Source organism: Betta splendens, chromosome 10 (assembly GCF_900634795.4).
Source record: "Betta splendens chromosome 10, fBetSpl5.4, whole genome shotgun sequence".
NCBI classification, from domain to species: Eukaryota; Metazoa; Chordata; class Actinopteri; order Anabantiformes; family Osphronemidae; genus Betta; species Betta splendens.
The window spans coordinates 14,002,557-14,026,715 of NC_040890.2; the positions used below are offsets into that span (position 1 = coordinate 14,002,557).

General features: G+C 45.5%; 1 protein-coding gene across 10 annotated transcripts in view; it reads left to right on the forward strand.

Moving 5' to 3' along the window:
• Positions 1-19,330, forward strand: part of fgf13a (fibroblast growth factor 13a) — a 55,143-nt gene extending 35,813 nt beyond the window's left edge. For 3 of the 10 annotated variants that reach the window (XM_029164334.3, XM_029164333.3, XM_029164336.3), the window contains 4 exons: positions 6,098-6,208; positions 9,825-9,928; positions 15,329-15,527; positions 17,465-19,330. In XM_029164334.3, coding sequence (XP_029020167.1) covers positions 6,098-6,208; positions 9,825-9,928; positions 15,329-15,527; positions 17,465-17,601 — 551 coding nt within the window. In that variant the 3' untranslated portion in view covers positions 17,602-19,330. Of the gene's footprint in view, positions 1-1,674; positions 2,016-3,048; positions 4,108-6,097; positions 6,209-7,363; positions 7,369-8,048; positions 8,508-8,569; positions 8,717-8,837; positions 9,196-9,241; positions 9,688-9,824; positions 9,929-15,328; positions 15,528-17,464 lie in introns of those variants that run through there. The other 7 variants (XM_055512563.1, XM_029164335.3, XM_055512564.1 and 4 more) reach the window with 7 other exon arrangements.
• Positions 19,331-24,159: the final 4,829 nt, after the last annotated feature.

Genomic DNA, 24,159 nt, shown 5'->3' on the forward strand with positions numbered 1-24,159 from the left:
GAACAGTTTGATCCGTAGCCTTTAGAGTTCAGGGATCAGTCCCTTCTCATTCGGGTCAAAGTAAAAACTAATTCAAAATAATCAGTGGTACGATTCCAGCATGCAACTTTGCCCTCTATTAAACACCATGAGCAAGGTTGACTTTCGCCTTTATTCAGTGTTTGCCCTTGGAGGCCACTTTTGTCTTTGAATTTAAAAATTCATTAAGCCCTTTATATCATCACGATGGCCCCCGGTTATTAAGAAGAGATACAATTAATTTTGTGTTTATATTTAATAAAATAAAAGTCCTGCCATCTCGCAGGCTGTTCCCACCCGTCGCTCTCTAGTGGACAGACGCTCAAAGAGCAGCAGGTCGCTGGGACCCATTAAGTGCACCGGTCCTGGTCCTGTTCTGGTACACAAGCAAATAAATCAGGCTTTTTCTTTCTGGACTTTATTATTAAGCTGATTGATTTCACACTTTTCATGAACTCAGCAGTTAGTCGCATGAGCACCGCTTGAGAGGTAGACTTCAAATGAGTCAAAAATAACTGCAGTTCACTTCTGTAATATAAATAATTACAAAGGACCAGAGCTATATTTTCTTCAGAGGTGTCAGATAATGAAGCTGAACCTGAAATGCTCCTCATCCCTTTTTTTACTTATCTCACTAAATAATAATCATAATTCTAAATGTCCTGGTGCAAACTTGAAACAACCTTTCTGTCAGTTGTTGAAGGTTTATCCTCTTTTTTTCTCAACAGAAGAGAAAGTCAACACAAATACAATTACCTCTGCATTTAAGCCACACCCCCTGTAGATCAATATATTGGACTAGAGCGATCTCTTGAGATTGACTCTTTGTGGGCAAACTCACAAATAAATTAACCTTTAAAGGGCTAGAAAGGACTGTGTTCTGCTTGGCTGATTGAATCCAATTGCTTTTTATTTACTTATTCACAGACAGTTTTGTGTTTACGGTATGTAGGTAACCTATTTACTATTTAAAAAAAACTCCATTTCAAATATAATTAATATGACTGTATATGTGTGCGTCATATACAGAACTGCAAACATTGGTTTTAGTTCTTGAATATGAAATATGTGAATATGTTATTGTCCTGTCATATTAATAAAAATCAATAAAAACATGGATTAAAGGAAACTTTAATTTTGTTTATACTGTAGCAGCTTTTACTTTATGGTGAACAAGATGCTTTCAATAGTCAGTCCACATGCGCCATCTAGTGTTCATAGCACAGCAGTGACCACCCGAGGCCCCAGATTTTTTTCGGTCTATCAGTATATACAGTGAGTGAAAAGAGCCACTTTCACGTCTACAATTACGGAAACAAATCACAGCCTCATCTCAAACTGTACATTTAGCTACTGTATGTGCCCTTCATGATTTTTTATTCCAGTCAAAATATCCAGTCAAAGTATTGGGAGTTTTTTGTAGAAATGTTTGTTGTTTCAAACAGAACAGGACAGCCTTTATATAAACCCTCTGCCTAATGCACTGCCTACTGTTGTCTCAACTGATTGGACATCGATATTTTTCAGTCCAGAGTGGACGGGCCTGTATAACCGGTTTAGTCAACGCATTATCGGATCATTTTACATCATTTTTGTAACACGAGAGCAGTATCTTCTGTGTCCCAAGAAGGAAGTAGAGGCTCGGTCTGTATTTTCGATCACTTTTCTCCAATCTGGCCTCGTTGAGCGACGCAATACATGAGCACACTCGCCCATGTTTGCCGGATCAACAAGACCACAAAATGAATGTTTAATGAGCATTTTAGAAGTCATAATGGCACGTCGCTAATGTCCTGTAATGATCTTCCTGTTGATGGCCACGCCTCGATGTTTTCTCTTCCACTGCGCCTCTGACAGTTGTCTGACAATGCTTTGAACTTTACTGAATGTGGACTACTCCTCTTCACTTCACCAGCTCCGGACTGAACGCTTGCAACTCGCTGCTTTTGCTTCTCTGTAGAGAATCATGACTTTTCCTCTGAGAAAATCCGTTTCAGGTAGGCTGCTGCTGGTTCTGTATATTTATCCTGGCCGTGTTTAGCTTTTGAATTGAAATTAAGTTTGAAGTGTTACCGAGAAATAGCCCGGTTTATCCTGAATGAACCAGTTGCTGGCTTTTAATGACGTTGTTTAATTTTCCAGTAAGCGGTGATTTTATAGGTTCCGCCTTTGCGCTGTCCGTGGTGCTGAAGTAAAGGTGAATGCAAAGACAAACTGTTTAAGCTCTACTACAGTATATTGTGCGTAAGTGTTAAGGCTTTTACGTGTAACCTGATAGATTTGATAGTCTGAACACACAACTGTTATATTTATATACTGGTACTTTTAATTTCAATGTTATTTGACATATTTACCTTTACCTACATTGCAACACTCTACTTACATCTTATTAAACTTCATAAATATGATTTGCGGTATTGTTTTATTAGAGTCTGTCATTAAACAGAAGAAATGTTTATCTAAATATAACCGCTAATGCAGTTTAGGTTGAGGGCTGTAGAGGGCACCATTGCTTAGGCTGTAAACTGAGCTCTTCAGGACTAAAAACGGCGCAGAAGAATGGCGGTGACACTACCAGTGTCTTTATATCAGAAAAATGGAGCTGGCCACAGTTTCACTATTATTCTCATGATGTAAATATATGATTGACCTAATATAGGAAATGCAATATTTTACGCAGTCTATGAGAATGAACATTCAAAGGTGGACAAGCACACATATTCAGATCTTGTGCCATCAAATTTATAAGAATATAGATTTCGTTAGATCTCTCATTAATATCATTGCTGATTCCAGGTGATGTTTTCCAGTTGTTTTATCACTTTTGAACTTGTAAACCTCTGTACGTAAAGGTTTTGGTTAATAAATCATATATTCCATAGTTAAACGTCGTTCACTCTCCCCGACGTTAAAGGCTTAGTTACTTACACGACCAAGCTGTTTCAGCCATTTTTTTACTTTTATTCAGCGACATTCAGTCCAGGCTCGACTTATAAGAATGCATATTGTCATTGGTCCTATCTTCCATTCTCTTAGACTTATGTAATGCATTCTATAAGGCAGCCTATGGAGATAATGGTTTTGTAAGTGTGCAGACTGATGGTGTTGTCTGAGCGTGGCCGTCCTGTCCCTCCTCCCCACTGCTCACTCTCCAGGTTGTAGGTGGGATGCTCTCAGTAGAACAGCAGAGTCTGTGCTTCGCGCTGCGCTCGGACGCTGCGTCCACCACGATGCGCCTTCTGCCGTTGCCGTGCGTCGTCTCGCTCCTGCAAAAGGGGACAAAGTAGCGGGTTCCGTTGGAGTGCGTCGCCTCCTCTGCGCTGCCTCTCCAAAAACGCGCCCTTCTGTCGGCGGCAGCTTCAAAGGGGAATCAAAGCGAGCAGACAGAGGCGACGGCAAACTCTCTCCAGGCGCGTGCCAACAGGTGTTCCCATCCTATGGCTGCGCGCGCGAGCGGGACGCGTGCGGCCGTGTAGGATGGTGCGAAATCGCTTACACGCACAGGGTTTGCGCGCGTTTGTGCTGATGCCGGGAAAATGATGGGGACGGGGCAACATGCGACGAGCTGTGGTGAAAATCTGCGCACAGCTTCACGGAGCAACGCGCGCTTTGGCAAGTTTTACTTTTTCCCCTCGGAGGAACAGCGGGCGATTCCAGAGTAGCGAACGATGAATCGTTTGGTTCTCTAACTGGCTTTTTTTGCGCAACTTGGACCGTTTCATTGCCTCTTTCATAACGCCCCTGCGCACATTCTTTGCTGCTGACCGAGCCGCGTCAGCTGCTTCCTTGTGCCTGGACACCTGTCCCCCATCCGGAATCCAGTCGTCTGGATTCGAAGGGAGCGAGAGTCTCCCTGCGCTTCTCGGGAAGTTGTTTCCCGGAGAGCTGCCAAACTGGCCATGGCCGCGGCGATCGCCAGCTCCCTCATCAGGCAGAAGAGGCAGGCGAGGGAGCGGGAGAAGTCGAATGCCTGCCGCTGCGTGAGCAGCCCGAGCAAAACCAAGGGGAGCTGTGAGAAGCCCAGCCGACTCAACGTCTTCTCCCGGGTCAAACTCTTTGGCTCCAAGAAGAGGAGACGGAGACGACCAGGTCTGTTTTGCGGTTTCATCAGGGTGTTGTGCTGCTTATTATCATCGTCGTCATTAACTCCTCGTTTATTGTCTAACATGCAACGTAGCCGGAATATTTGGCTATTCGGCGTCACCGCAGGTCGAGAATTAACTCTGTCAAAGTTGCCGTTGACAACGTGGATGCTTCCTTTGAAGGCTGTTCACAAACCTGACTCCGCGTGTAGTATGAACTAAAGTGACGTCCTTTCCCCGCCTTCCTCTGTTTACAGTAGGCTGCATATGCAAGTGCACCTTGACTTAATATTAATTTTTATAATTATATAATCCTCGTGATTTACCCCTGAGTAAACTACACAACTCAGTGTTTCATATATAGAGGGAGAACGGTATTTACACAGACAATCAAACAGGTCTTAAGGATTAATTATGTATTTATTGCAAACAATATTGTCCCTTTATTGATTTTATGTTGCTAAATAGTCCAGTTTAATAATACTTACAAACACAGACAAACAAAATGAGCTGCGTGTGATTTTGTGACCAAAAAAAAAAAATATATTTTATTGTGTAATCATATTCCAGGAAGGGGTCCAGAGAGGCTCTTATTATTGCAGTGAGCTGACTGTCTTTGTAGCCTGAAGAAGAAGTGACCACAGCTGCAGATCTGAGCTGATCACATCTCCTTCGTGCCCAAAGCTGCACCTTCTGCTAGTTGTGTCAGGTTCTCAACGTGTGTTGACGTGACCACCGCACATCCTTAAGATGCAACTGTGTTTCCTCCCAGGCTTAATCCAGTTCAGTTCCCTGTGTTCATAGCTTTTTGTTTTTTAAAGTCTGTATGATGAACCCGGAGGTTAAGCTGCATGTTTATGCAACATCATGACACTGTAACAGTTTTTGTCAGCTTTTCCGTTTCTGTTACTGTAGGTAGAGAAGCAATGTTCTGTGTTTACAATAACTGCTGACATTTACACATCTGTGGGTGTAGCTGCAAACCATCCAGCTGTGGATCTGATGCTGATTTGCATCCTTAGGCCGTAGCTCCTGTTTTAACAAAGTAACATTGATCTTAAATAAAACAATATTGCTCATGTAAAGAAGTGAGTGTGTCGTAACCTCACTAAGACCGGACCAGGCTGTGCTAAAAAGTAAGGGAGATGAAAGACTAGATGAAAGGTGTGGGAAACCACAGTAAAGGACACTCCACCAGGGACAGTAACCAGGGAATGGAGAGCACTTAGCTCTCATCATTAGTCTGATGCAACACAGACAGGCTGTCCAGCCAGTTCAAGTGCTCTGCTCAAAACCGCCTTTTATACTTTGGCATGTGTTGTTCGAATTTGTTGCACAAATAAGTCTTTTCCACTCCGTAAAAATGAAAACGTTGAACAAAGGCGAAATGTGATGTTTTTCCATGCCGCTCAGCCTCTACCTGACAGATCGCACGCAGTAGAAAAGTGGTGTGAGGGATGGAAAGATGAAGCGGAGATGACATGTTAGAAATGTCCCCGGCCATTTTAGACCTGAGCCGCCTCGTTGCCCCTGAGCCATTTTAAATGAGATTCTACCTCTCTCCAGCTGTGGTCCTGCTTCCTGTTGTCAAACTGTAACAGCTGCCTTGGTTCCAGGTTAAAGAGAAATGTTGTTTTACCATTTTACCCTTTCAGTGAGAACATGCATTTTTTGTCTGATGATAAAGTGCAACAAAACGTAATGATTCTTTCATTTGTTTGTTTCATTTAATTGTTTTTGCAGCATAGACATTAAGATGCACATTAATGGCCCTTGTAAAGTGTCTATAGGATCTGTTTGAGTATGCGCAAACACAGACTCATTTCATAAAGCAGCTGCATGGGAAATTAAGCTCTCACTGCTACTGTGACCTTAAGCGCTTACCTGAAACAGACTCCTTAAATATTTCTTCAGAAGGCCACAGGTGGCGTCACGCTGCTGCCGATGTGCCTTTGAGCACGCGGTTTCACGCCTGCGCTTCTCCTCTGTCTCCACAGAGCCCCAGCTGAAGGGGATTGTGACAAAGCTGTACAGTCGACAAGGGTTCCACCTGCAGCTGCAGGCAGATGGAACCATCGATGGAACAAAGGAAGAGGACAACGGATACAGTAAGATGCCTTCTATTGCTTCGTTCCTAACTCAGATCTCTGCCTTCTGATTGGTCAGGGCATAAGCTGCAGTATAAAGAGATGTGTAACTGCTTATATTTACTGTACATGAATCATTTTTTATTCGTTTTTTTAAACACATTTTGTCAAAAGTGAAATGTAAAAAAACGATATAAATATCTCTATTGTCAGTGCAGTCAATGCTGATCTAATCAACGTTATTCCACCTGAACAAAGATGACTAATGGCTTTTTGAGAGCCTGTTTGTCAAATACTATGCAGTGATGCATCCCTATCATTGCCATTACACCCACCAGCTCTTAGTTTTCCAATAGACGGCGTAAAGAGGAGATCAATGGAGGAGCTGACGCACCGCGTCTTGTCTAGCAACAATGCAGCAGGAATAGATCACCTCACAATGCTCTGCTGCAGTGGACGCGCTTTAAAGATTACAGCGTTGCTCTGGTTAGTGACCTGTGTGAAATCCACCGTGGCCCAGTTCCATAATTATACCTCGGGCAAATGGCACGCGCTGAAGCAACTTTAAGGCGAGGCCGGCTGTGTTATCTCAGCACAAAGCAGATGTAAACAGTGGCGCCTCTGTTTTCACTTAGCTCCTGATGATGCACGGTTCTCACGGTATAAACAGCAGCTCCGTGGAAGCGTAGGAGTCTCAGCACAACCACAACTGTTAGTTGTGTAAAAAACGTTCCCTAAACGAGATGACAGGAAACTCAAATACAGCGCAGAAGACGCGTCCACGTGCGTTCGGCCCCTCGGCGTCACGCGGTGACCGCGTCCCGTCGCGTCCGCACGCACCCGCTGTTGACTTACGTAACAACTGGCCGACACTGGCACAAAAAATAGATTCCGAAGAGAAAATTAAAGAGCGCTGCTGTGGGAAAAAGGAGATGGAGTGAAGCTCTTTGCAACTGCTCCAAAAATAGCGTTGTTAGGCGCTGGGTGCGCTTGTCTCCATGGCAACGCAGAGCACCTCTCGGAGCGACTGGTGTCTTGCGATGATGGGAGAGGACCTACTCAAACGGCGTGCACGCCGACGCGCGCGCACGCGCACGCGCACGGAGGTTTGATCTTTGCTCCTGCAACTTGTTGGGAAGCAACAGTTCGGCAGTTTGGCCGCGTCTGAAACCACGGATACAAGTTTCCTGAACCCCGCTGGTTTGTTGCCCATGCTCCTTAGTGTCAACTATTTTCTTGCGTTGCATCACCAGGCCCACAGGGAGTAAAGCCAAAAAAAGAGAAATAGAGATTTCTAGTAGAGTGCTCAAAAACGACTCCACTCTTGTATTAGAGGTTTGTAAGTTTTCTACATTATCCTCTCAGCAACAGTTAGCAGATCATCTATACTTTTAAATTACATGTACCCTGTAGCTGCTTTTCCAATAATCTCGACAGCTTCACTGCTAAATACAGCACTTTGCGCCTTATAAAAATTCTTTAAACATATATTTTTTTAATCACGGCTGCAGCCGATCTGTCATGTTGTTCCAACACCTTACGATCCAGCGCCGGCACTTTGTCATCCCCTCATATTTAGACCGCTCTAATTGCAGACGTTCTGCTCCCGCAATGACTAACAGGCTGCGTTATTGGGGACGTTCAGGTCTGAGTCGGTCATGACTCTTCCGTGGGTGGAACTGAGATACGGAGGCAGCCTGCGAGCTATCCGTCCCTCAGGCCCGTTCCGTGTGCGCGTGGGCGGCAGCGCCGTCGTCCTCCTCGCTGTGCTCAGGTGCTTCGAGGAGCACGCAAGTAATTGAGTTTCGCCTCTCGAAAAAAGCCTCCGCCGCACGCACGCGCTCGTAATCCCCGCGAAATGAAACGGGCGCGGGCGCGCGTCTCGGCGGGAGTTTGAAGGGCGGCGACGACGCGGAGAGGGAAGACCGCAATTATAAAGACGAGAGGCGCTTTGACAGCAAGATGTTTCAGGGGAGGACGAAGTCGAATCATTAAACATAACACCACGCTGCCTACAGCTCAAAAAAAAAAAAGAGTTTATTGTTAAAAATATTCAACAAATCCTGTCAGTTTGCCACAGCACTGACAAGAGATTTCACAGTGCTTCCAGCGCTGCACAGCACAGCCAAGATGGATCAATCTCAACAATGGTTGTGGAGAATGTGACATCTGCAACCTATAACCACGGATTCCTGGCGGGAAGACGCTTCCTCTCCACACAGCGCTCCTTCCTCCAACGGCCTCCGCGTGCAAAGCGCCGCATGCGTCTAGGAAGCCTCCGGAATGAACGGGCGGTGATCAACCATTTCATTTACACAGTGTAAGTTGGAGGCGCGTGAAGGAGTCGCACGGAAAAGCGCCAGCGTTGGGGAACGGAGCTTTTTCATCACGTAACAAAATGCACAGGAAGTGATACTGGAGGGCATCCGTTCTTAGCACGCGGAGCCGTCTTTACTGTATCTGTCAAATATCCTGACTTCCTTTGTTTCTACTGAGCGGACAACGTTCATTTGAAGATATGAGAAACAGGTAAAATAGACTTGGAGGCGGAGGGAGAGAGAAACGACAACAGACCTCTGGGATTCACACGAATCGCTTTGCTAGCGAACAAACGAGGCGCGTGCGCGGCCCGGCTTCACGCATTCCCGCGTTTTCTAATGAGAGCCCGGCGCGAGGCCACGATCGGGGCAGGCGAAACAGCCCATCAACAGGCCTCGACAGCGCACTTCACCCGGGCGAGTCCAGATAGGGCTCGGCTAAGTGGCTAACGCCCGCGCCGATAGCGAGGCCATGACTCACACCGAGCGCGCGAGAGGGAGGTTTAATTCCTCCTCTCGCGCGCGTCTACGCCCGGAGGCCTCCGCAGTCAGGACGCTGTGTTTACAGTAGTAGCGAACTGAGATCCACGGTGTGGAGATGGCGTCGCCGTTTGGGCGCGTGTCCAACAACCGCGAGAAGTTTTTTTTTTCTTTTTTTCTGGGAGCAAAAGCGCGACTGCAGACTTTCAGGTGGGCGCTCGTGTGCTTTTCTCGCTCCAGCCCGCGGGTGTCGCGACCGCGCGCGGAGCCACGCGGCACAGGCTGACATTAATTAGGAAGACGTGAACCCGGCGGCGGCCCGGACTCGGCTCGGTCCCTTCGGTCGCAGGAAGGTCCACGCGGACGCGTCGGTGCACCGAGGCGTGTTTTCCACCTCCCACGCGGGCGCACGGCTTCATCGGAGCAGGTCGCTAAAAACGTGGAGCGAAGATTAGCGCGGTGGAATGAGTGTGTGTTAAACGGCGCGCGTGCGCGCGCGTGGCCGAGCTGCATTGTCGTTTCCACGTTCCTCGCTGTTTTCCTCGCTGTCCCTGATTTTGTTCATCTGTTTTGTCGCCCCTGGGAGAGAGGAGCCGAGTCCCCGAGCTTCTGTCGTACCTCTATTTGTGGTTTCGCTTTGACAACTCTCTCTTCTGTCCACACAACCACAGAAAACACTGCTAACAATTTTCACACCTAACTGTGAGTCCTGCATATTTAACCGGGTTCTCAGGGTACTGTATCTACTGCGAGTCATTTTTTGCACCAGCAGCTTCACTCTCTTTGTTATTGGACCTATGTGCATCGCTACAGTAATTTTTCTGTCTCTCTCTCTGCAGCCATGTTCAACCTTATTCCAGTGGGGCTGCGAGTGGTGGCCATTCAGGGGGTGCAGACCAAACTCTATCTGGCTATGAACAGCGAGGGCTACCTGTACACATCAGTAAGTGTCTGTAAATGCTATGCGACTTCCTGCTATGGCATAAATCACCCGAATAAACACAACAGAGGTGTGGGAAATAATTTAGAAGTCCTTTGCTATTATTTGCTGCTCTCACTCAGACTTATCAACTTTCTTCGGCTGATGATAAAGCAGGATCATTTTCAGATAGAAATCCGTGCTGCTCATATGAAGTTCAAGGGTCGTTGGAGCGTTGACGCATGTGATCGGCACAGCCGGCGCCACGTCTCTGATGAAATGCGAAGGCGATGCATAATTCAGCTGGAGACCGAACAATGTTCCTGTTCGTCTTCATCCCAAATGCCACCAGCGGACTGCGTGTCAGGCGTCAGCGAGGAGACTGACGGGTGCGTTGAAGGTCCGGCCCGAGGGCATGCGGACGCACGGACCCGCTGCTGACAGACGATCCTTATAGTCAAATTAGTAATGATCGCTGTGCATGCTAAAGGTCTCAGCGGGCACAAACAATGGTGACTGATGGAGGAGAGCCCAGAAACGGCAGCGAGAAGCTAACGATCTCTGTAGCCTTTTGTTTTATAGCCGCTGCTGAAGAATAATCAATGCAATACTTAGGCAGTGATTTAATAAGGAAAGAAAACTGAACTAATTCCCATTAGATTTTAGAAGAAGACAATAGTCAAATTAAAGGCCTGTTTAAATAGTCAAGACATTTGCATCTACTAACATTAATGTAATTGCGATACACGCAAACACTGCTTCGTTTTACACAGTGATGCAGCGTGTCGCTGTTTAATCTTGGGTTTAACATGTAACTCGATCACTGTGCTGTACAAAATCCTGAGCACGACTCTGAACCCGTATCCAATAAAAGCATCTGGCGAAACGTCTAAACGCATCCGAGCCGCTGCTGCTCCGCACAAATGCATTTAACAAAATCAGCGCGGTATCTAATTTCTGCTTGACGGTTGTGTTCCGAAACAAAGGCCTCGTTCGATAACGCGTGACGTGAGCGTTGGCCTACCGTTGCACGCTCTGCCTACAATTACATTTTAATGGGTGCTGTGAATTGTTTGACAACATGTCCGTGGGGGTTGCTCCGGCTAAGCACGCCGGAGGGGAGCGCCGTTAAATGAAACACGGCCCCTCAGCCGCCTCCCACACTGTATTTAACGCAGCTCCCCGGCAGTGAGTGATTTTAATGATAGGAACTTGGTTGGCAGTAATTAAGCATACGAGCGAGCTGTAGGATTCACTTATTAAAGATGGATCGCGCCGGCCCTGAAGCAGAGGAGTACAGCGGTGAAAGGCCTCAAAACGCCTTTGTTTGCAAATATTTTAGAAATTTATTGATTTGAATTTACAAGCGCTGTAGTTTCAAATGAGATTAGTCGCAGTCTCGCTTTCATCTGCTTCGGCGCTTGTCGGTTTTATGAAGCGTGCGATGGAAAATGATGCCGTTTGTTACAGCGATGACGATGAAGGGCAGGTCACGCACGGCTCAGATCAGGAGACGGGGAATGGGCTGCAGCACTTCCTGTCACAGACAGGAAATAGACATGTAAGCAACCAGTAGCAGGTCAGAACAGGAAGGAAATGCCCAATGGACAGTGTGAGGACAACAGATGATGCATTCAGGGTCCTGGGTGGATGTCATTACTCTGTATGAATGTGTATGTGTGCGGTTGTAACTGAGTTCTGTGGACCTACAGTAAGTAAAGACTACATAGAGGGCCTGACTAACAAGGGGTGGTAGAACACGAGTGTGTGGGTGAGACAGAATCCACCAGTGAAAATATATTCATCCATCAGCATCAGTGTGTGGGTGAGGAAGAACCAATTAATCTGCGTTATATTTTACTACCTTCTGTTTTTGTATCTGCACGTCTAGTTTTGCAGAAGTTTCACTTTTGCATCGGAAGTGATCCGAAGCAAAAACGTTTACATCAGCGACCGTGTACCTTTTTATTAAATATGCAGCAAACACCATTCTGCTAAGTCACAAAAGACACTGGCCACGTGATAGTTTCCCATTTCTTGCATTTGGCTGTGGGCATATTTTTAGAACCGTGAGCTAAGTGGTGTCCACAACTCTCACGAGGTGCCTTTGAAGAGGGGTTATTAACGTCCTAGTGGGTCACATTTGAATTAGCGTGAGTCACCGAGGCTCCAGTCGGGTTCCGTCTAGACTGCTCTGTGTGAATATGTAAAATGGAGCGTTCAGGGCTCTCAGGGTGGAAATATTTATCAGGCTGGCACTGAGGTCTGAAAGCCCAGTAAAAACCTGCGATCGTTACGCATTGTGCGACGGCATTAAACCAGTGTGTTCCGTCTCCTACTCATTAAGGGGTTTCGGGAAACGCATTAGCTGTTCACAGAGGAACTCCAATAAAACGTCTACTCAGCTCACTCCATTCACTTTATTTTCCCTTTTCTTTCAGCAGAAACTAAGTTCACTAACGCTTATAAAGGGCGATTAAAACAACAAATACATAATGTAGGATGTGTTGGGAATATTTATATAAATAATATTTCTGGTATATATTGTAGTATGAATAAACTGCATGTAACAAATCCCTGCGCAATATGTTTGTGCCTTTCAGTTGACACATTGTAGATATGTAGTTCACCCACACCCACACGTTCTCAGTGATTTACCAAGAACATTGTCTTTGGTAAATAACCACTGCTGCAAGGTTTCACTCCACTGAGCTGCATCATTAGTGTGTGTGTGTGTGTGTGTGTGTGTCTGTGTGTGTGTCTGCTGCTGGCTCCAACATGTGCTAAAGAGCGAGGACGCGTCCGCTTGTGTTTGGATTGTGTGAGGATCTTTTCCACCAGCTTAAAGCTCTCTAATTTATTCCCAAACAAATGAATGGTAGGAGTGTGCGCCAGCTGAGGGAAAACATGCTTTTCACTGCTCCTGCACTCCGCTGAAAAGGCTGCGACGCGGAAAAGCCGGATTTAGCCAGATTCATCTCCGCTGCTCCGCCACGGCGTCCAATAAGCACCGATGTGGCTGCGAAGAAAGCCAATGCTCAGCCGCGATGCCATCGACATAACCGGTGTCGCTTTAGTTTGACAGCTGAGTATGAGAAAAATCCAGCAAACATCTTTACATGCAGTACAGGTATTACATAATGCATCTGCAGAATGGATACAGTTACATACTGTACGTAAAAATCATCTGAATAAGAAACAAAATGTGAATGAAGTGTTTTTGCACAGGGGGAAAATCAGCTGATTTATCCCCATTCTCATCTGTCCGTGTGTGGTGTCCATATACAGTAAATATATATATTGGTGTTTATAGGTGTTATCCATGTCATCCTGCGATTCCTCGAGCCTTCAGACTGAGTCACAGCTCATGTCATCATTATGTGGAGTGCTCGTTGAGCAGCTCTTGGACATTGTGTAAGGGAGGCTGTCAGCTGTGCGTCATTTTGAGGACTTTTCATGGGGCATTTTTCAAGGAAAAGCCCGTGTAGCGTAATGAGATCATTAAAAGTCCATTTAGTTAAATCTCACACAGACACGGGGGTTGGGGGGGGGTGACACGACTGATACCATTTCTTTGCTGGTGGTGTCCAGCATTTTGTTTCCAAAGTGATTTACCTTCTGTCCATCTGGCACTTGGAACGCGATTAAAGTGATGGGAGGTTTTTTTTTTTCAGCGGTAGGTTGTTGGGCAGCTATTCGGGAGAAGCTACTAAGGCCTATGCCCAAAAATCCCTGTCTCTTCCAGTCCTGATAGAGTGAAAACGGGGATCCCCTGCCATTTTGGCCCCTCCTTGTGTTAGTGTAAGCGAGCCTGTTGTCAGGCCTCCAGCCTCTCCCCCATCTTGGCTCCGAACACGCCTGCATCTATATGCATCTGTTTATCAATATACTTTTATTTTTCTCCAGGGTAAATGTAATCGGCCAAATCCGCATAAGCTCATTATTAGACGTAGAACAGCACTCCTGGCTTAAGAGCTGAACAGCCCGTTGTTGAGCTTCCAAGTGCAGCTTGTGCGCGACTGCGATAGATCCCGTTGAGCCTTTCCAAGACTGTTGGTGCAGATCGGGCTGAGCAAGCAAGTCACACAGCAAGAAAGATCACACTTTGGTATGAGGTGAGGTTCGCAATCAAAACTACTAAAACAGCGAACCAACGCCGAAAAAATAAATACTGTAAGAGCTAAATTCAATTTTTTCTCCTGTATTCTTTTAAGATGCCTTTAACGATCTAGACAAAAGCCTCCACCTAACATAATTTAATACACAAATTAAAAATAACCTTTCCACTCTTCATTTCTACACGTACTTTGTATTTTCTACTGTGTAGTCTTTATGTTCTTTATACTGTGATGTGTGAGTGCAAGAAGAACACGCACCCCATCTGACTGTCTCTTTGTTTAATGCCCTAATTTGACTACAAAAAAAAGAGCTGGAAGCTGCCTATTAGTAGAGCTGAGCCTGCCTTTATATTTTAGAAGCTTAATTATGTTAATATGTGCAGAAAGATGTTGAAATTCTCTTACAACTCTGTTGTTGTGAAGGCAATATTGCTGCAATCTGCTGGGGCAGAAGCATCAGAGTTAGTGGTGCAAACAAACTGCATACACTGATCAAAAACACCGGGTCTGTGCTGGAACTACTCTGGAGCTGTGAACAGTTTGGAAAGGAGGACGCTGCTGCTGCCTGTCATCCTGTCCAAGGCCTAATACTGTAACAGTCTTGTCTTTGCTTGTAGCAATTAATTCTCTTCTCCATACAGTCTACAATATCAACAGCAACTTTACTGCAAAGAAAGATTTAATAATGTTTCAGGATGAATATTAGACTACAGAGGGTACCACCTGATATATGTTGTGTGTTTAGGGTTACACATTTGAATTGTGTAGCCTTATATACAACTATAGACACTTAAGTTAAAATGTTCATTTATTAATATGATAGTTAAACATGTACTGTAAATAGCAATGCAAAGGATAAACAGGCTTCTAGTGCATCTTCACCACTAACCATCCTCCAGCAGATATTGATTGTTGTCATTTTAAATGTAACGTGCGCCCGGTTTGAAGGCTCATTTCTTACCAAGCTCCCAGCTGGTCTTCCAGGCCTCCTGGGGGGCTCGCATTCATTCAAATGGAGCTTGGTACCCCTGTGATGTTGCAGTTTAACAGAACTGAGGCTGAGCCGACAGGATGTATCCATAGAGGTGGTAAGTCACAAGTTTCTTGTGACTTCAGCTTCTTTTCTGTTAGAGGTTTTTGCCCTGTTCCTGCTTGTGATGGCTAGTTTTGTCCTTTTGTAAAGGTTTTAGAACAGCGGTGACACATATTGGTACCGCGCTGTATGTTGGAACTGCTTCTCAGATGCTTCTCATTGTAACAGTGTGTCAGAGAACTCTACTATACACTATGTCATTTTCCTCCACAGGAACATTTCACACCGGAGTGCAAATTCAAAGAGTCAGTGTTCGAGAATTACTATGTGACATACTCCTCCATGACATACCGGCAGCAGCAGTCGGGCAGGGGCTGGTACCTCGGTCTGAACAAGGAAGGAGAAATCATGAAGGGGAACCATGTCAAGAAGAACAAGCCAGCAGCCCACTTCCTCCCCAAACCTCTAAAAGGTAATGACCGCACTGTTTTGTTAGGGTCAAAAGATGAACTGAAAATAAAATAGGTGTGATTTTCTTTTACTTTAAAGCCAATTGTCCAATTTAGTGCTGAAAAGATATGAGCGGCTTAACAACAACCACAGCTCAGAACGCTGCATCCTGGATGGAGCTGCTCCGACTGCGTAACCTACAGTATTAGGGATGTTCTTTATTATTAATGTCACCTCCCCGGTCCACAGAGGGGCTGTTTCTCTCTATAAGCGAGCCTCCTCCAGAGCCACTGGATTTCCTCTCATTAAATGTGGCCATTTCACGCTTTTAGTTGCTTTCTCCAGCTGACGGAACGAAGCTAAGCCAGTGCCGTTGGCCAGAAGCTGCGGGGACAATGTGTTTAAGTGCTTTGAATGGGTTAAGTCACAGAGAACCTCGCCCATCCAGGCTTTGTGTGTGGTAGCAGGGGAAAGGGACGGGGGGAGGAGAGAGTGGAATGGTTCTGTTCTCTTTGCTGAGTCCTTTCATCGTTAACAAGAGACTTACCTGTCAGCAGAGAGGAGACGGCGTCCGCTTTCAATAGAAGACATTTTATTCCATTTATTATGGAAGCATGCAAATATTCATAGCTGACTTATTGCTGAATTCACTGGTTTGAGTTCAAATTCCCTTTTTTATGTGATGCTGCCCCCCTTTGGAGTCGGGCCCAGCCAGCTAGTTATTAAGCACAAAGATCACTCAGATTAGCCCTCTCAGATCACTGTAATAGCCTCTCACTTTAATTTCATGGGCCATCAAGGGATCTCAAACACACTCATGAGCAATAGCCAGAAAATGATTGCATTGGGTTACGCTGATTCAAAAATGCTGCCTCCACTGCCTTTGGTTTAGTTTACAAAAAAGTGAGATTTTTAATGTGAGGTCAAAGTGGGCAAATAGATGCAATATTGCCCTTTTTCCTGACAAACTAAATGATCCTGTAATTCCATAATTACAAAATCACTTGTGTTTTGAACAAGTAGCAAGTGGCTCGAAAGGAAGAAATCAGGCAGACAAAGGAAAAAGGAGGAGACGTGGTTCCAGCAGCTCCACTGTAAAACTCAGGGTCGCTTGTTACAGGGCACCAATTAAGAAGCTGTCTCCCCTTTTGGCAGCAGCATCTTCCCAAGTCGCTTCTCACCAAGCCCGGTTCCAGGCCGTCACGTTCTGGCTGGCTCTGGGTGAAGCGAGTGGAGCTCATGTCATTTTGCGCCCAAACACCAAAAAAAAACCTCTTACTATTCTAAGTCTTGATGCAAAATACAAAACACTGCCAAAGCAGAATGTACCACTCAAACAAAGGCACATTTGCATAAAGAACTATAAGAGAAAACACGCAGGGGAATAAATGCCTGGCAGATGAGACGATACCATAGCTGTCCACTATTATAAATATACAATCACTATTAAGGCTGGAACCCATCGTCACAGTTTGGAGTGACTTCATCCGAGGATAATTTTTTGAAATGCTGCTGTAAAGGAAAAAATGCTGGGTGAAGTGTTTGCTGTTTCAGCCACAGACTCCCTTAGGAATGAACATCAAATAGCATTCTAGGCAGAAGGATGTCGACAACATCCTGAAACCAAAGACTGGGAACCTCCCATTACTTATATTTCTTCTGAAAAGCAACTGTGGAGATGTGGACGGGCCGATGCTGCATGCGCAGCAAAGCCGGAGCGCGAAACTCCTGAATTTATAATGCCACGCTGTGAATATGGATTTTTTTTAAACTCCAGCACCAACCTGGTGTAGTGTGATCTCAAATCAGCAACTTGCAGAAACTCTGGCTCATGTTACGCCATCGCAGCGCTTTGATCGAAACCCGGCGGCGTCCGACCGACCGACCGACCGCTTTGCTCTCCGTTCGTCGTGAATGTGCGCTTCTCTAATCGCGCTCTCCTCTCTGTTGCTTCTGCAGTGGCCATGTACAGAGAGCCGTCCCTCCACGACTTGACGGAGTTCTCCCGCTCCGGCAGCGGCACGCCCACCAAGAGCCGGAGCGCCTCGGCCGTGCTCAACGGCGGCAAAGCCGTGAGCCAGAACGAGTCCACGTAGCCCGGCCGCCGCCGCCGCCGCCGCCCGGGCCCCGGGGCCCGACCCGAGACCTTACCTCCAGCAGAGCGCCAACCCAAGCAGACTTCTCTCACCCATCAGCGGTTCAGGACTCGCTCCCACAACAACCCACCCAAGTTCCATCGCCATGAAAATCATTTAGGCGCCACCACCATAGTTGATCGCTGCTTCCATCCCCAAAAGTTAGACACACGTTAAACACTCCGTTTTGGGCTTTAGATTAATTTACATCCTCAGCTCATCCTTACGCGATTTCATTTTCCTGGTTCCTGTGAACAGTAACTTTTCTTAGGCCATGTAGACGCCAAGCCTTCGTGCATCTGTCAGACGGGGGGAGGATGCTGGGACATGTAGGCGTTCAGGGCAGTCGGTCATGGTGCTGGTCTGCGAGGCTGCAGTGGTTCAGTACAAGCCCTGATCTCTGTCTTATCCATGTTTCTGTGAATACAAAGCCTATAAACTCCCTGGCGAAGGCCCGGCCCGGAGCTGCTGGGCCTGTGGCCAGCCAGACGGTAGCTCTCCTGCGTCCTAGTGCACACGCTCAGAGACTGAGCTTTCTAGCATGGGGGAAATGAAGCCTATGTTCAGCTGACCAGAAATATAAGGGTCAGTGTGGCTCTCTTGCAGTTTTTTTTCCGTTTCTGAGCGGCCACAGCTGCGCCTCGGTTTTGATAATTTTCTGAAATTAGCTGAGAGCTTTTTATTTCTTTACTGATCTTGTTTTAGCCCCCTCTTGTTCTCTTCCTGTTGCCATTGTTCGGTATTTGTTTTTTCCGTGTTTCACATCGAAAGGAGTTCCAGCAAACCAAAGACAGAACGACAGAGTGTCCCTTTAAGCCACTGAAAACCATGCCAGTATAAATGCAAAGCTGGATTTTTTTTTATTGTACATTTTTGATGGAAGGTTTCATGAGAAAAGGGAAACAATGGACAAAGGAAGTGATTAAGTGACTTTGGAGGTAGCAGCGCGTTTGATGTTGTGCTTTTGCTGATGTGCTCGACGGCAGATCGGAACGTAACCCGGTGTCCCCATTCCCTTCTGTTACCACTGTGTTCATAATGTCTCCGTCTCTTGTCCTCGTGATATGTTGCTGCCCTCCCCGTCAGTCTTTTCTGTCAACATCAACCCACCGATACAGTTCACCATACAATCATGGTGTCCCTTCCCAGGATGCTTGTTGTGTTTGAGTAACTTATTGTGGTGACGATATTTTCTATATTAAAAAAAAAAAACAATACTGTGGACTTTTAGGTGGCTTACGATTTTATAGGACACGTCATATTTGTAAAAGTAACAAAAGGAAAAAAAAACAACCCAAAACTTAAATCTTCCCTCTCTTGCACAGGGCATGTACTATTATGTACAAACAGGACCCTTTTTGTGGGCTATGTACTCTTCCTTTCAGCTACGTAACTTCTTTCTGGTACATGCTTTTGGGAGGTTTTCTTTTCTCGGTTTCCTCCGGAAGGTGGTTTGTATTAGGTGAACCTATCTGTTGCATGGGAGAAAGCAGGGACATTCTGGTCTAGAGCTGCATGACGTAGGCTATGTGTATTAACCCATGTTGGATCATGTGTTCCAAACTACCAGGCTAAATCTGATAAAACAACATATACAGGCAGACATTGTGGCTGTCTGGAAACTTCCAGTTGTTTATTATTTGTTGTATACACAAAAATGCACTGAATAAAATGTTTATATTAAGATATACTTTTAAAATGAGTCTGACTTTCTTTTTTGCCAGTAAAATCTAAAATAAAGGTGTTTAGTCCTCTTGGTCATTCACAGTATGTTGCATTCTGCTCTGAGAAGCTTTCCCCCGTGAGGAATGGTTGAACTGATCCATGAACATCAACGCATCACGTAGGAAGTCGGACGAGCCTTTAATTGCCCAGGAGATGAGGCTGGAGGAGAAGCCCAGAGGGTTCATCCCAGCTAATAAATCGATATTCCTTCTGAAGGCTCGATGCCTTAACCAGGTCTGGAGGATTCTTGACCTGACTCAGGAACGTGGCTAAAGTAAGAGGCCGACCGTGAGATTAGTTTGGAGTAAAAACATAGAAACTAATCCAGAACATCAGCAGTTAGCGAACTCTTATTCTTCATTTATGAACTGAGAGCTTCGCGCCGACAAACCAAGCTGCGGCTGCAGACAAAAACATTGTTACGTTTAATACATAAATCAAAATGTTAACGCAGCAGCTGTGCTGCGAAATCATTTAAAATGTGTCATGAGAAATTTACAGTAACCCCACATGTCACTCACTTCCATCTAAAGGTGTTATAAAACTACAGTATGTATAAAATGTGTGACACGCGTCCATAAATAGTTTTTTTCGTGATGATGAACACAGACAAGTGATGTTGAAGGCAAAGAGATGAAAGAAGGCAACACTGACAAAGACACGCAACCAAACTAAGCAGAGAAACCAAGGTGTGTGTGCATGCGTGCATGCGTGTGCGTGCGTGCGTGTGTGTGTGTGTGTGTGCGTATTTGTGTGTGCGTGTGTGTGTCTGCGTGTATGTGTGTGTGCTTCCGTGTGTGTGTGTGTGTGTGCGCGTGTGTGTGTGTGCGCGTGTGTGTGTGTGTGCGCGTGTGTGTGTGTGTGCGTATGTGTGTGTGTGTGTCAGCTGCTTGTGTTCCGCGGCTGCAGTTCGTGTAGGCCACCAAAACAAAGCCCAGCTCCTAACGTTACGACGCTGCTGTCAACAGCACGCGGAGCATCAACACATCAGGCAGAATGTGTTTGTTTATGTGTGCGCGCGTCCTGATCTAATTGTCTTATCACATTACACACTGGCTAAGATTTGTATCCTGCAGGAGATCTGTTCCACCAACATGAAGAAGGACCGGTTCAGATTAGTTTTTTATTTTTATTTTTGGAGTCTCTGTTACTACAGAACAACTGTGCAATAAGCGTGCACTTCATCCATGCAGTGGGATGAGGAAGCACCGGTTTGGTCTTTGCAGACTGCCTCATTATGCCCATTGCCAGCAGAGACAGGAGAACTAATAGGTCTCTGTAATATAGGCCCTGATATGAGCCACTTCATCGTTCATGTAGCCTGACATCCCCCGACTCCCTTCATTTCCTTTCGCCCGTCTCTAGACTCCATTCATTAGCACGGGACAGTCCAATTCATTAAGAGAGGCTGGCTGGCTTGTTCCGGCAGCCTGTGGTCGTGTAGAAGCAGCCACTTTCACTCCAGGATCTCTCGCTCTTTCATTTATTGTGCCCTTCACTCGGCCAGACTAACAAGTATCTATGGGGCTCGCGCCTAAAGCCTAGTGGTTCACACCCTCCCTCCCTCCCTCTCTCTCTCTCTCTCTCTCCTTTCAGTTTGCTTTGTGCCGTCGCCCCATCGAATAAAAGCCCGATCTATATTGAAAGGCAAATACGAAGCACAGGGTTGCGTCTCGTCCAAAGCGAAGCCTCTGGCAGCGCGCGGCGATTGGAGACTCGAAGTGAGATCAGCCTGCAATAATCTGTCACGAATCAGAGCGAGCTGTGATATACGAGAGCTCTGTGTACCTGTGAATGCTACTACTCATTACCCTTTATCACGGCCGACACAGGCCGACCGCTTTCATTTATCTCTCCAACCCAATCTTGCTCTCCGTCCCTGTCTTGGTCATTTAATTCTCAGCGACGCGGTGACTTTTTTTATTTCCTGTGCATGTTTTGCAGCAGAACTACTGAGTCTATTGGAAGCTGTTGAGGATGTAAAAGTGAAAGGCAATATTCACAGAAACGTTTCCTCTGATTATGACATCATTCTTTATCGCTGACGTGTGTTATATTAACAATTTTCCACCTGTCAGTCATAAAGGCAACGCATGAAATTACCCTAATTATAAAACAAGCTGGCATGATTTGCTTCATGCATTTTGGACACAATTAAATGTACAGCAAACCCAGTTGAGCGCAGCTTCCCAGGAATCCTGACGCTGTACAACCTGCGGAAGAAGACAAAGACAAGAGAATTTAATTTAAGCCTCCCACCAAGAACAGCTGCACTTCTCATTTATGTCTCTTCCTCTGCCCCGTCTTAATCTACTTTATGTTTGTTTTATGTAATTTGAGCATCATTTACTCCATACATCCACATGTTATTTGGGAATGAAAGGAGTAAATGGTAATTATATGTTGAAAATTTGACATTTGTGTATAATTCACAATACCGAGCTATACAAACCAAGCTAGACTGCCAAGTAGTGTGACCCCAGAATCCAAAGAGAGTTTCTTGTCGTTGGTCCCTGAGACAGCCTCTCCTCCACACCCCTCCACACCCCCCTCCCCCCGGCCCCCACTCGGCACCGCCAAGGCAACAGCATCATTCTAAACAGAATAGCCTGTGCAGAGAGTGTCTCACACTTCTGCTTATCAACAATACCAGCATGTCAGAGAGCTCGGAACAGGCAGGAGAGGTGGGTAGGACACGCTGATAGCATCCGCCACAAATAGCCTCAGACATCGCGGCTTCCACCTTTAAAGGTGCAGAGAAGCCGGGTGACACCGCCTGCTTCTCCTTCAGGCTATAGTTGGACTATGTGGACTGATTATCAGGGGATGGAGCTCGACCCACTGATACAAAGAAGACCCTGAGATGCACTGGAATGCATTTAATCCACTTTGTATGTTGTGAGCGTTGGCCAATCCAGTTAATGGCACTAAATCTAAAAATAAACAAAAATCATGCTGACCTCCAACACCAGAAACGTGTCACCTTATTCAAAATCCACTCAGTCTTTGTGTAAACAAGTATCAGTTTCTGTTTGTGTGTGGCATACCGAAAAATATCAACACAACGTCACAGTACAAAAAGTACTGCATACGTGGGGACATAAATACCCATGCTTCACAGTTTTGTACTTGACACATCATTTCCAAAAAGGTTTGAAAGCTCAAAATAGAGTCCCACCAAGCCTGGAAGGGTGAACGACCACATGCACCAGTTTCCACCAGGAAAGTCAGATTAACAGTACGATAAATCCAGACAACGACAACAGCTCATTACGTTAATTAATAATCCACAGTAATAATGTGAAAGAGCAGCTTTTAATGAGAACAATGTGTAATCCAAGGGGGAGACAATGAGTGTTCGCTATTGTACGTGGCAGCTGTTCTCATCATTTCCATGATGTGTTCACACTTAAAAAAAATAAAACAAAAACCGTCCTTGTCCCGGGGTAAAAAACCCACCAGCTGTTGTTACCTTTTATATAAACTCTGCATGAGCTTGCTTATCTTATTCTGGCTGCTCACATGGGATTCGACAATCATTTTTGAACAAAGTCATCATCAAGTATGATATCAGCCATAAAAACTGCAAAACAGATCAAACAGGAACAAGAGGGAAATGCAGGACAAATGTGCCGTGTCTCTGGAAAACAATGGTTTAAACAACACATCTCTAATCCTCCTATTATTATATACTGAATGATGAATCGATGGTCATAAATGCTTGGAATCATTTAAAGAAAACAATTATTTCCTCGGGGCTGTGCTGTAGTTCATTAATGATGCATTACACCCTGGTAGATTATTAAATGTCAATGGAAACGTTTTCTGGCATGAAGCCTTTCCTCCTACAGTAAATGTAAGCTACAGTAGCTGCATTACCTTCAGGATTCACTACACTGTATGTGGTAATCTAAATTCAATAAAGATGTAATACCAGAGAAAAATTAATATAAAAGAGATGTGCATTCATTCATTTCTTGTTTTCCTTTAAGCACAGGTGAAGTATTATTGGCCGTTTGCAACTAAGAGGAAGCTCTGACTGTGAGAGCATGTGACTGTGAGTCAAAGCTACAGGATCAGAAACATGTCCATGACTTTGATATGGCTTGAAAAGAGGTCACAGCCTCTCTCTCTCTGCAGCTTTTTAGTCTCTGCCACAACAGTCAAGGAAAAAGAATAATGTACTGTACAGTTGTTATAACACCAGGCTTTAAACTGTACAGCTTGTAAACGCAGGTGATTCCAGACAGACTGGAAATTTATTTCTTAAAGAGATTGATTCAAGACGTGTCCAAACAAGCAGCATGGAGGATATTATGCAACGGCAGCAAATTCTGACACTGCTTCTGCTTTGTTTCGCTGCTTCTTTACTGATTCCACCTGGACTCGTTTCAGCGCTTTCAATCCCAGTTTGTTCCAACCTCAGTCCCGCAAAGCTGAGAGAGTCCCTCAGGAGTCGAGGAAACTCGATGCACTGGTTGTTTCCTCCACCTGACTAACATGACACCTCGTCTTCACGGCGAGTCAACATCTCCACAGAGTCAAAAAATCCCATATTAGTCATTGCTTGTTTTTCTATTTTTTTATATCGTGATTGTCTGGGATCCAAATGCATTCTCAGTCAGAATGATGCTTTGTGCAGCATTGTGCTCTCCCTCCCTCCCTCCCTCCCTTTCATCCCACTCCTGGTTTCTCCCCCTCTGTTTGTCTCTACGTGCAGGAGGGAATCCCAGCTCCCACCTCACTGCAGTGGATGAGGTCAGGCGTTACGTAACACGGACCCAATGGGGACGA